This window comes from Microtus pennsylvanicus, chromosome 6 (assembly GCF_037038515.1).
Source record: "Microtus pennsylvanicus isolate mMicPen1 chromosome 6, mMicPen1.hap1, whole genome shotgun sequence".
Taxonomy (NCBI): Eukaryota; Metazoa; Chordata; class Mammalia; order Rodentia; family Cricetidae; genus Microtus; species Microtus pennsylvanicus.
Window position 1 is genome coordinate 86,583,686 of NC_134584.1, and position 13,039 is coordinate 86,596,724.

Genomic DNA, 13,039 nt, shown 5'->3' on the forward strand with positions numbered 1-13,039 from the left:
ATGTTTGTAAAACAGCACACTGTCGCAGGGGTCAGGGAGACAGGTCTATGCCCCCTCCAAAACAGCTGGTGGCTATTAAAGGAATAGTGCTTGGGGTGGAGGGCAGTGGGAAAGTATTTGACTCAAACACAAAGCCTTCGGGATGCTCACAGTTTAGAATGAGGGTGCAGGGGCAGGAGAGGGAAACACGAAGGCACAGGAAGAATGGATCTAGTAAACCCCACAGGTTCCAGGATTTGAAGAGACTGGAGGGTTCCTGCCCTTGTCATGGAGTATGATGGAATTTAAGAAGGTGAACAGCAAGGAGCAAGGCCTTGTGATCTGGGGCTGCTTTGTTCTCTGCATTTATGTATGGAACATGCATAGATGCTGGAGTTGCTTGTGTCTGTGCGAGAAGCTTCCGAATTGCGTTAGCTTGTGCCAAGTTTCTAACTGGTTCTTAGAAGCTCAGGTGGGGAAATGAGTTTGGGCTTGAAAAGACGCCACAAGGAAAGGATTGATTCCAAACGCCATGTCCCACGGCACTCTGAGAACTAAAGAAGTCTTTCGTATGGTCCGCAAGGCCCTGAAGGATCTCCTCATCACCTTCCATGCTCACATTCTCCACTTTCCTCTTTACTTAGGCCTTCCCATGAGCCCCTGCTTGGCCTGTGAGCAAGCCCCACACAGTTCTGCCTCAGGGCCTTTGCACGCTGCTCTGGAGGGATGGAAAGCCCTTCATTCAAATGCCTGTGTGATTTCAGCATCACCTTCGGGTCCCTGGCTTGGTGGTCACCGCCACAGCAGCCTTCTCTGGGCTTCACCTAATGCGTAACTGGCTCCCAACACATCCTGTCAAGCCTTTGTAAAGGCTAAATTGAGTGCTGTCTGAAATTGATATATTCAAGTGTAATCCCAAGTACCTTCAGACGAGGCTGCATTTGGAGAAAGGGCCTTTTAAGTAGGTAACCCACGAGCTGGGGATGTAGCTCGGTTTGGTGTGGTGCTTGCCTGGCATACGCAAGGCATGCTCAACCCCCAGCCCTGCATACACAAGGCATGCTCAACCCCCACCCTGCATACACAAGGCATGCTCAACCCCCACCCTGCATACACAGGGCATGTTCAACCCCCAGCCCTGCATACACAGGGCATGTTCAACCCCCACCCTGCATACACAGGGGATGCACAGCCCCCAGCCCTGCATACACAAGGCATGCTCAACCCCCAGCCCTGCATACACAGGGCATGCTCAACCCCCACCCTGCATACACAAGGCATGCTCAACCCCCACCCTGCATACACAAGGCATGCTCAACCCCCACCCTGCATACACAGGGCATGTTCAACCCCCAGCCCTGCATATACAAGGCTTGCTCAGCCCCCCAGCCCTGCATACACAGGGCATGCTCAACCCCTAGCCCTGCATATGCAAGGCATGCTCAACCCCCAGCCCTGCATATGCAAGGCATGCTCAACCCCCAGCCCTGCATACACAAGGCATGCTCAACCCCCACCCTGCATACACAAGGCATGCTCAGCCCCCAGCCCTGCATACACAAGGCATGCACAACCCCCAGCCCTGCATACACAGGGCATGCTCAGCCCCCAGCCCTGCATACACAAGGCATGCTCAGCCCCCAGCCCTGCATACACAAGGCATGCTCAACCCCCAGCCCTGCATACACAGGGCATGCTCAACCCCCACCCTGCATACACAAGGCATGCTCAACCCCCAGCCCTGCATACACAAGACATGCTCAACCCCCAGCCCTGCATATGCAAGGCATGCTCAACCCCCAGCCCTGCATACACAGGGCATGCTCGACCCCCAGCCCTGCATACACAAGGCATGCTCAACCCCAGCCCTGCATACACAGGACATGCTCAACCCCCAGCCCTGAATAAAGCCAGCCGAAGAATCACACATCTGTAATCCCAGGAGGATCCCTGCAGGCTGGAGGTCAACCCAGGCATCAGAAGGAGAGTGTCTCAAACAACAGCCTCCCCTGCCCACTGATGCTCTGTGCTCTTGGCACGGTATAAGGGCCAGTCGCTTCGACAAAGGCCTGGGGATACGGTAGCCCTTGTGGATGGGGAAAGCTCTCCGTCCCCATGGCGAATCTGTCCTGAACACACACTTATGATTTTCCTTGTCCTTATTCCCAAACAACAGCATGTCAACCACACTCACAGCATCTCCACTGTGTCCCAGAGCTCCTAGAGAGACTGGAGTCTGTAGGACTGTGTTCTCCACTCTGTAAATCTATGCCTTTTCCCTAAGGGGACCTAGCTTCTGTAGGACTTGGGGTCTCTGTCAGTCCTGGGTAGTGAATAGCTGGCCTTGCTGACAGCAGCACAAGGTACACCCTGTCCCTGCTGATTCTCTCCATGGTACTCTTCTGCTCCTGCCTTATTCTGTCCCTGTCCGTCCCTCTCTCCCTGGGATGTCTTCTCTGCATGGGAAGCGGCTTCTCTGTCTATCCACAGCATAGAGGCCACATCCCCAGCACCCAGCCCAGAGCCAGTTACACACTCAGTGTTTGTTGAATGAGGAAATGAGAGACCACAAAGATGTTAAGCCCCGGTTCCCCTGGTTTTGAGACCCCAGCGACTCATGGGTGTGGCAGTAGAGTTTATTGCTTTCCCTCCCTGAACAGCGGCTGAAAAGAAGACACATGTTTTCACACTGAGCCTTTCTGTGCAGTCCAGATGCCCATCAAGCTCTCCATTCCCCTGCCTCAGCCTCCTGAGTGCTGGGCTTGCACGTGTGAGCCACCTTGCTCCTGTCCTCCTCAGTCTTAAAGTGCTGTGCTCATCAGAGTGGCTGGGATGTTTCAGCCCATGTAATGGTGACTTGAACAGGCTGACCTCTGGCCTCCACACACATATACATACATGTCCATGTGCGAATGCACTGCATGAACATGAACACAGACGACACATTAAAAAAATGAGATGAAAACTCTAACCGTTGGTCCCCCTGCGCTCTCTACACCCCAAAGGGAAGCAGATGGGGACCAGAGTCTAGCCCAGCACATCTGAGCTTGAACTTGCCATCAGGGGTCTGGAGTTCACAGAACTCAGAGAGTAGGGGCTCCAGAGGGTCCATTCCGCAGAAGGAAACATCTAGATGCGAGAAAACGCCTCTACCCCAACCCACCTCAGTCTGGCTGGCATCTGGAGCCAGGTGGTCCAAGTGCTCAGCATCAGCCACACCCTTGTGCCCTTTCAACCCACGGCCTGTGTTGCCCGGCAACTGCTAGAAGTGTCTTTCCTGTCCCCTAGTTGCCAAGGGAATGCTCAATCCTGGCAGCCAGGCCCGGGGTGCTGAACTTCCGGGTGCAGGGTGGGGTGGCCTCTGCTGCCCACACCTGCTCTCGTGGCCCTGGCTTCCTTGTAGCTTCTCTCACTCTGCTCTCCCCATCTTCCTTCTCCCTCCAGTTTCCTCTCCTGGGATTTCTGAGTGAGGTCCATGGATGCCGAAGGCCTCCCGGGGCTCTGACCCCATGCTTCCTCCACTCAGTCATGACGTCCTGCACCGCCCAAGCTGCCGAGGCGCGGACTGCACTCTGGCAGGCTCACGCAGGCCCCTACACGTCTCGTGGTCACAGCAGATGAGCGGCAGCCTCGACGGGCCAACTCTGAAACGGCGTGGTGGCGTGGTGGACCACCGGGATGTCATCTTGGCCCACCAAGCGCACAAAATGCACAGCACCCCTCAGGCCAGAAGGAAAGAGTGGGAGTAAGTATGTGGGGGTCGGGGTGTTTGTGGGCTCGTGGGCCAGTCGCAAGCTTCAGGGTGCTCAATGTGCTGATAAGCTATGCGGTTACTGAAGACTCACGTTTTCCCTTACGAGTCGTGATCAACATTCCGCCTGTGGGTTGCCTTGAATTCTCTGAGCTGGCTTTGTGAAGGACCCAGGTCTCCTGCAAGCGGTGCAGCCAGAAAGGGCTGACGGACGGGACAGATGCTTCTGCTGGGAATGTGGTGGGGAAAGGCTGAGAAATGTTGCCTTTTAGAAGCAACCCCAGAATCCCCATCAGCTCTCACTGCAGTTTCCAGAGCCAGGGATAGACCTTTGCGCTGAAGGCAGAGTGGGAGGCCAGCTTGGGTTGGGAGAGTGTGGTGCTTTCCTGACTTGGTTTGTCATCCCCAAGTGGGCCTGGGGGGGATGGGGAGTTGGGATGGGGTGGGGAGAGCAGCTACCTGGTGCTTGGGACTGAAAACCTCTTCCCAGGTTCCTTCAGTGGTTGTGGAAACCAGCCACGATGAGATGCTCCTTTGCCGTTGCTTTTCTAGGCAGATTGCTAAGGCTTACTAAAAATGTTTTCCCCCCAAAGGTGCAAAGCCGGGGAGGGTTCCTGGGCGGACAATGATGGCTGTGATTTGAACACCAGTAACAGCACAAGCAGCTGATGCTGGCGGGACAGAAACCATCAGCTCAAGTCTTAAGGGGTCCCTCCATCTCCACACACTGCCTGTCTCAGAGAGGCTCAGTGTGGGGTCAGCCTGCTTCTCTGCAGCTGTTGCTGTTTTCTTCTGTTGCTGGAGGAGGCTGGGGTGCTGGGTGAAGCCAGTGGGTGCTGGTGCGCATGTGCAAATACAAGGGCCTGACCACTGTGTGGCAACTGGTTTGAAGTATAACTTCTTGGGAGTGGCTGCTGCATGGGACCTCTCAGGTGGTCCTAGAGATTATGGCGACACCTGGTGGCATATTTGAGCATCTACAGGCAGCAACTATCTGACCGTAGTCTCCCCATGCTCCCTAGTTGTCCCATCCTTATATCATCCCATGCACCCTGATTTCCCCTCCCTCCTCCACTCACACACCCATGTCCAACCCATGCACTCTTCAGCCCATCTGTCCGTCCGTCCATCCATCCATCCATCCATCCATCATCCATCATCCATCCATCCATCCACCCACCCATCCATGCATCCATCCATCATCCATTCATCATCCATCCACCCATCATCCATCATCCATCCATCATCCATCCATCATCCATCATCCATCCATCCATCCACCCACCCATCCATGCATCCATCCATCATCCATTCATCATCCATCCATCCATCATCCATCATCCATCCATCCATCCACCCACCCATCCATGCATCCATCCATCATCCATTCATCATCCATCCATCCATCATCCATCATCCATCCATCATCCATCCATCCATCCACCCACCCATCCATGCATCCATCCATCATCCATCCATCATCCATCCATCCATCATCCATCCATCATCCATCCATCATCCATCCATCATCCATCCATCCATCCATCCATCCATCCATGCATCCATCCATCCTTTCATAGGTGCCGGGATAGGACCTTTCCAGAGCTTCTCCCCAACCCCTTCCTCTTCAGCTCTCCCCACTCACACTCTCCCTTGCTTGGTTCTCTCAGAAGCAATGAGACTCTGAGTATTCCTGCACACTTGCTGCAAGGAAACTTTTTTAGGGATGGAAAAGTGCTTTTTTGTGTGCATATGGAGAGGGGCGGGCCATGGCACGCAGGCGGAGGTCAGGTGACACCTTGCTGGAGTGGTTCTCTTCTTCCACTGTGTGGTTTCTGGGAATTGAACTGAGGTTGTCGGCTTTAGAAGCAAGTGCCTTAACCTGTTGAGCCATTGTTTCTGTGCAAGGAACGTGGTTTAAAGAACTGAAACACACTGTGGTCCCAGGAAAAGGATGTGTGCAATAATGAGACTAAATACTCACTTAGCCGCTGTGAGCTTGACCCAGGGCTCAGCTCTTTTGGCCTTCCTGTGCAGGCTCGGCCCTGGCCTAGGCTGCTTTCAACTTATCCCCAATATGAGCCCTTTCTGTTGGCCACAGTATAGCTGGTAGACTTTACTGATCCCTGGTCTCTGATCTACTGCGGGATCTGAGCCAAGTCCCTAGTCTCTCACTGGGGAATTCTAGGCAGGGTCTCTACCACTGAGCCACACCCCCAAGCCTTTACTGGGGGATTCTAGGCAGGGTCTCTACCACTGAACCACACCCCCAGCCCTTCACTGGGGGATTCTAGTTAGGTATTCTTCTGCTATGCTTTCTATCTTTGTCATGAAAACAATTTTTGGACAAACCCCTGTCATATTTACTTTTACTTATTTAAACATATGTTAAGCTAAACTTAGCATGTGCATTGTAATATACATAAAAATAAAATTAGAAAGGAGGACATCAATAAAATACACAATATTTTGAAATACCTATTTTGTAGACATTTTGTTTGCTTTTTTTTTGAGACAGAGTCTTTCTATGTAGCCCTGGCTGGCCTGGAACCTGCTAGGTAGACCAGGCTGGCCTCAAACTCACAGACCACCACTTGTATCTGCTTCCAGAGTGCTGAGTTATGACTGGAGGCAGATCTTGATGTATAGCACAAGCTAATATCACACTTGTAACCCTCCAGTCTTGGCCAAACCTCAAGGACTCCAAGCCTTCCTGTGAGGGTTAGTGTTAACTTTCAACTTGACAGAATCTAGAGACATCAGAGAAGGACCTCCGGGTGGTTATGCTGGTTTTGTGGATTGAAACATAAGATCTGCCCTCAGCAGACTCTTCATTGGTCCCCAAACTGTATAAAACAGAGAAAACAGATTGAGTGCCAGTTCACACCTCAGTTTATCTCTCTCTGCTCTTCACTGGGCACAGTGTGAACATCTGCCTTAGCCATCTCTCTCTGCCCTTCACTGGGCACAGTGTGAACATCTGCCTTAGCCATCTCTCTCTGCCCTTCACTGGGCACAGTGTGAGCATCTGCCTTAGCCATCTCTCTCTGCCCTTCACTGGGCACAGTGTGAGCATCTGTCTTAGCTGTCTCTCTCTGCTCTTCACTGGGCACAGTGTGAGCATCTGCCTTAGGCTCCGCTGTAGAGGTGATGGGCTGCCCTTATGAACAGGGAGCTGAGACCCACCTTTCCTGCCGAAGTCTTCGCAGAGCATTATGGCACTGCAACAAGACACGGGTTCTAAGTCCATCCCCCTGCCTTGGGGTTTGCTTTCCCGTAGCACACTGCTCTGTGTAAGTGTTTTCGCTCTGCACATGTTCGAGTAGAAGTCACCCAAACCCCACAAGTCCATGATCACATTCTATGGTTGCCAGGATTTCCGCGTTTGTGTGACAAAGCCACTCTTCTCTTTCTTATTTTCTGAGGATTGTGGAGCAGATCTCAGCTCTTAGCTGGCTTTATAAGCCCAGTCTACGTCTCTAAAGCACACGACTCCCCCCCCCCCCGTGCTATCATCACACTGACGGCATCAGTCACGATGCTCACAGCCCTTGTAGCTGGTGGACCTTCCGCTTTCCTGAATCTTTTTTTTTTAACACTGGTCTTTTGGAGCAAGGGGTCTCTGTGTTATGTTTGATTATTGATTCTGCTTTTGCAATGGAGAAGGACACAGAGAACCTAGCTGAGCCAGCGGAGGCTCCAGCACCATCACCATCCACCCCCAGAGCTTGCTGTCCTCCTAACTGGAGTCAAATCCCTGTCCCTATGTGGCCATTGATGTAGGGGGCTCCTAGGGATGAAGTGTGTGAATGGTCATCTCTGGCTGGATCAGTCTGGGCTATGGAATAGCCATATCAGAACATCCTTACTTGCCTTCTCCTCTCCCTTCTTTTTCTCTCCCCTCCTTTTCCTGTCCTTCCCTCCTATTCTAGCCTTGACCTCCTGATATTCCTGCCTCTGCTTCCCAAGTGCTGGATTACAGGTGTGTGCCACGAGGCTCTTAACCACTGAGCCATCTCTCTCCAGCTGCCCACTTTTTTCTAAAAGTTACATTGATGGGCTGTGTTGGGAGCGGTAGGGTGCTTGCCTAGCTTCCCCAGCCCCAGGCTCCATCCCCAGCCCCTCAGAAAAGCACAAATACTGACTTGTGCTCTCTAGGGAAGCCTGTGGTGACCGCACTTGCTCTCCCTGAGCTCACCGAGAAGTGAGGGAAGTGGGTGAGTTACCATAGCCATCAGTTTCGATATATTATGTGGTGGGAATATGTGAAATCCTTTCTTTTAGCCATTTTCAGATGAAATTATTAACCGGAATTGCAGGCTCACAGCTTCTAAGGTTGCAGCCCATGGTCACCAGCTCCAGGTTCTGGGTTATGTGGGCGAGGATGTCATGGTGGGCTATGTGGTGGAGCAGAGCGTCTCACCTCAAGGCCTGCTGGAAGGAGAGAGGGATAAGGATTCTAACCGCTACTGGGGTCCAGCCCCCTGTGACCTCACTGGGCTCCACCCCTCAAAGGTTCTACTACTTCTGGATAGCACCACAGGCTTCAGCAGAAGGCCTTTGGGGTGCACCTCAGGTGCAAATCATAACAGGAAGTGGCCTGGGACACTTCAAAAATATACCTCCAGTGACATGCCACCTCCAAGCAGTCCCCAGCAATTCAGTCTGGATTCAGCCTGGATGCATTAACTCATCAGAAGGGTGAGTTCTGCCATGATCCAGGCCCAACTCAATAGCACCACCTGGGGACCAATGAGCCTCAAACTCCTGCATCTGGTGACTGTTCTTGCCCCCCCCCCCCCGTTTTGTTTTGTTTTGGTTTTTTACGAGCTTTTTGAATGTTTTCTGGACATTCATAGATCCATAAAATTCTGTGTGTGCGCAGGTGCGCGTAAGGACGGTCAGGTGTGCGATGTGCGTATAAGTGCGTGCAGGTGTGTGTTGAGCCAGAGGTTAACCTTAGGCGTCCTTCCCTTGGTGCCCAAGCAGGCCAGAAGAGGGCGCCTCTCTTCTGTTAGAGTTACGGGCGCAAGGAACGCTCTCAACTAGGAGTGGTCTCTCTGCTTGCTGGTTTAGCCCCAGAGCTGGAATTAACCACACCTGACGTTTTACATGGGTTCTGGGGATAGAAGTCAGGACCTTCAGCTTGCATGACGAGCACCTTACTCCCTGAGCCATCTCCTCTGGCCCCTCCTTAGTGTTTGCCTGTAGTCGGACATGGTGTCCCTACTTCTGGAAACATTTGGAGATAGTTTTGTCTCATAACGCAAGAACTGTCTTTGAAACGGACTGTCTGGCTCCTGTGGCTGAAAAATATTTCCTTTAGAGCCTTTTAGGAACGGGGTTTGCTGACTGGTGGGTAGGAACCGCTGGCTTCCAGCTGAAGGTTCTATAGCAGATCACCAGGTGGCGCTGTGGTCCACGAGTTGAGCAGGTGCCGGGCCCCCAAGCCTCAAATCTAGCTCTCCAGTCCGCATCTCCTGGTCTTCTGCTTCCAGCCTTTAGGGGGCAGGGTTCTGAGACACTGGTGGTAGCTCCTTCAAGATGCCAATTCTTACCAGACTATAACCGATCCTCACCCAAAAGGCCAGCTCTTTTTAAATGCACAGCTAGTCTGGCAAAAATCTGTTGCAGGAAGATGACCCAGTGGGTAGACGGGCTTTCTGCACAAGTCTGGAGAGCTGTGTTCAATTCCTGGAACCCATGCAAGTGTTCCGGAAGACACTCAGTTCTACAGAGTTATCTTCTGGTCCCCACATGCGTGTTGTGGCACAGGTGTTAGAGCGTCCATACACAGTAAGAGCAACTGGAACATTTAATTTTTAATTTTTAAAAAATTATTTATTATGTATACAGTATTCTGCCTGCAGGTAGACAGGCAGGTTCAGAAGGGGGCACCAGATCTCATTGAAAATGGTTGTGAGCCACCATATGGTTGCTGGGAATTGAACTCAGGACCTCTGGAAGAGCAGCCAGTGCTCTTAACCGCTGAACCAACTCTCCAGCTCACAACTGGAACATTTGAAAGATCAGTTGGGATTGGGGTTGTGACTGAGTGTCAGGGCTTTTGCCTAGCATGTACAGAGTTCGAATCCTGAACTTACCACTCACTAATCCTGACGGTGGGAGGCCCCTCCCTCTCTATCCCCAGTTTCCTGGCTGTAAAGTGAAGATAGCCACAGCATCCAGCTCTGGGGGGCAAACATTTCCTTCTTGTGGGGTGTATGCATGTTTGTGTGTGCAGGTGCGTATGCACATGTGTAAGCATGTGTATGGAGGTCAGAGGTCATCACGAGTGTCATTCTTCAGGAACCCTCCACTAGCTTTGTTTCTTTAGCGAAGGTCTCTCTTTGTAGCCTTGGCTGTCCTGGAACTCACAGAAATCTTTCTGCTTCTGCCTCTCGAGTGTTGAGATTAAAGGTGTGTGCCACCATGCCTGGCTTCCACTCTCGTTTTAAACACGAAGTCTTTCACTGGGTCCTGAGGCTCATCAGTTAGGCTAAGCTGACTGATCAGCAAGTCCAGGGATTTTTCTGACTTTGCTTCCTTCGTGCTAGGGTTACATGGGTGCAAGAAGCCTGGCTTTCTCTGTGGGTTCAGGGATGAAGCTGAGGTCCTCATGCTTGGAAGGCAAATGCTTTCTGCACTGTTTCCTCTCCACAACCTGAGGCGGCAGCTTCTCTAACAGAGCAGGCTACAGGCAATCTGCGTCTGGTCTCTGCACCTCAAGGCGGAAAGGACAACTGGTCTCAGTGCCTCCTCCCCACAAGGAAAAGAAAACAACCCTGACCAAACTGAAACCTGACTTTTAAAAAGGAGCTGCTTGGGAATCAGAACACTTTTTTTTAAGGGGAAGGCAGGTTGAACAATTCTAGCCTAGTTGATATTAAAAAGAAATAGGTCTGGTCCCAGGGCACTGCTTTTCCAGTGCAGCTGGCTGGCTTGCAGGGCAGAGAGACCCTCTTTTTGTCCTTTGAATACTGGCCTTGGCTTCGAGCCACAGAGGAAGGTCTGCAGAGGCTCTGGAGTGCCCGCCCCTCCCTCAGTGCCTGGCAGGCTCTCCATGCTAGCTGCTGGCTCCTCAGTGTCTTATTAGCACATGTCCCTGAAGTCACCCTTCGGATTTTTTTTTCTGAGACAGGATTTCTCTGTGTCCAGGACTGTCCTGGCTGTCCTGGAACTGGAACTTGGTTTGTAGACCAGGCTGGCCTCGAATTCCTTGAGATCCTCTTGCCTCTCCCTCGCAAGTGCAGGGATTAACAGACATGCGCTACCACCACCCAGCCACCCTTCTGATCTTATAGGACTTTTGATGTAGGATTCAGCTGTGCCTCCAGTTCCAAGTCTCCAACAGCCGCAAGCCATCTCTTTTTCATGGGGCTTGTGAGCTTGAGCTGTCCTGTCCCTTCCTGTCTCTTACAGCCAGCTAAGATGCTAAGCTTTCAACACCCCACATTTATGTTTTGAGACAGGGTCTCTGATTGGCCTAGAGCTTGCTAATGGGGCAAGGCTGGCTGGCTAGTGAGCCCCAGAGATCTGCCCGTCTTCATACCCCAGTGCTGGAAGTGAAGGGAAAGGTGTCAGTTCAGGACCCTCAAGACTAAGTTCTCAGGTCCTCGTGTTTGCATGGCAAAAACAGGACTTTACCACCTGAGCCATTTCCCCAGCCCCGTCACACTTTCTGGATGGTGACTGTGCACACGAGCAGACCTGTAATTTTGTTTGTTTTGGTTTGGTTGTTGTTTCTGCAGAGACTGATTCTGCAGTGCAGACTGGGTTGGAGTCATGCCCCTCCTGCCTCAGTCTCCCCAGTGTTGGGATGATTCATGTGGCTCACCACTGGCCCCTGCAGGTTCTGCTAGTGGCTCCACCCAAACGGAACCTTTGACTTTTCCTCTGGCTGTATTTTCTGCCCTGGGTCAAATCCCCACTACTCCATCTGTTGTTCCTCGTGTTTTGTTGTTTTGGGGTTTTGTTTCCTATGGTTTTGGGGATGGAACTAGGGACCTCATGGGTATCAAGGGATCTGAATGGATTTTAGACGATTGTGCCAGACAGAAGGAAAGCGATCGTGTTAAAAGTGTTTGAAATCCTAGAGTAGTCCCGAAACATGCTTCTCTAAGAGCTGTGCAGAGCAGAACCAGCAGAGCTAGTGGAGATGCCAAAGAAGACATGAAAGCCAATGGGCTTCCCGGATCTCTTCCGGGAAACATAAACACAATCTCTATTGGCAATAAAGTTGCAGTCACATGATCACTGCTGAACGCACTATGATCTATTGCTTCCAAGTGTCATTGCAGTTAGAAATGGTGAAAAGAAAGGTGTGGCGTTGAGCGGTGGTGGCACACACCTTTAATTCTAGCACTTGGGAGGGAGGCAGAAGTAGTGAGATCTCTGTGTGTTCGTGTTCGAGGCCAGGCTGGTCTATAAGAGCTAGTCCCAAGACAGACTTCAAAACTAGAGAGAAACCTTGCCTCAAAAAACAAAAAACAAAAACAAAACACACACACACACACACTCACAAAGATTTGGCTTTTTTTCCCATCCAACTTGCAGATTTTGTGAATTAAAAGCAAAGTGCTTGCTGGGAATCCAGGCTACCATTCCAGCATTTGGGAGTCAGAGCTAGCATGGCCTAGGTAAGCAGGACTCGATCTCAAAAACAACAATCAAACAATCCCCAAATAAAGTGAGACAGGTGAAGGAAGAAGTGGATTCAGAGAGCACACTGGGATTTCTTGACGGAGTGTGTGTGTGTGTCTGTGTGAATATCTGTGTGAGTGTGTATGTGTGTGTCTCTATGAGTATGTGTGTCTGTGTGTAAAGAGGTACCTTGGAGACTATAACAAGTTGGGACACAGCTGGAGAGAGGGGTCAGAGGTTAGCAGCATCCACTGCTCTTGCATAGGACCTCAGTTCAGTTCCCAGCATCGATGTCGGACACTCACAACAGCCTGTGACTTTAGCCCCAGCAAATCTGAAGCCTTTGGCCTCTGACATCTTTGGGCACTGAATTCACAAGGCACACCCCAACAGAGACACATATAACTTAAAAAAAATAGAAACCAGGGGCTAGAGAGATAGTTAAGGGGTTGAGTGCATGTTTCTTCCACAAAAGACCTGAACCTCCAACACCCACATGGTGGCTCACAACCACCTGTAACTTAAGTTCCAGGAGATCTAATGCCTCTTCTGGCCTCCATGAACACAAAGTATTCATGTGCTGCACAGACTTACATGCAGCCAAAAAAAATACTCATACATATAAAATAAATAAATATTTTTAAAAATTTAAAAATCGGACTGGAG

At 51.3% G+C, this 13,039-nt stretch overlaps 1 protein-coding gene across 1 annotated transcript in view; it reads left to right on the forward strand.

The window, feature by feature from the left end:
• The first annotated feature begins 3,599 nt into the window (after nucleotides 1-3,599).
• LOC142852178 (voltage-dependent P/Q-type calcium channel subunit alpha-1A) overlaps nucleotides 3,600-13,039 on the forward strand; it is a 273,933-nt gene continuing 264,493 nt past the window's right edge. Inside the window, exon 1 of the mRNA XM_075976692.1 lies at nucleotides 3,600-3,724. Within this exon, the coding sequence (XP_075832807.1) occupies nucleotides 3,687-3,724 (38 nt within the window). The 5' untranslated portion in view covers nucleotides 3,600-3,686. The remainder of the gene's footprint in view (nucleotides 3,725-13,039) is intronic.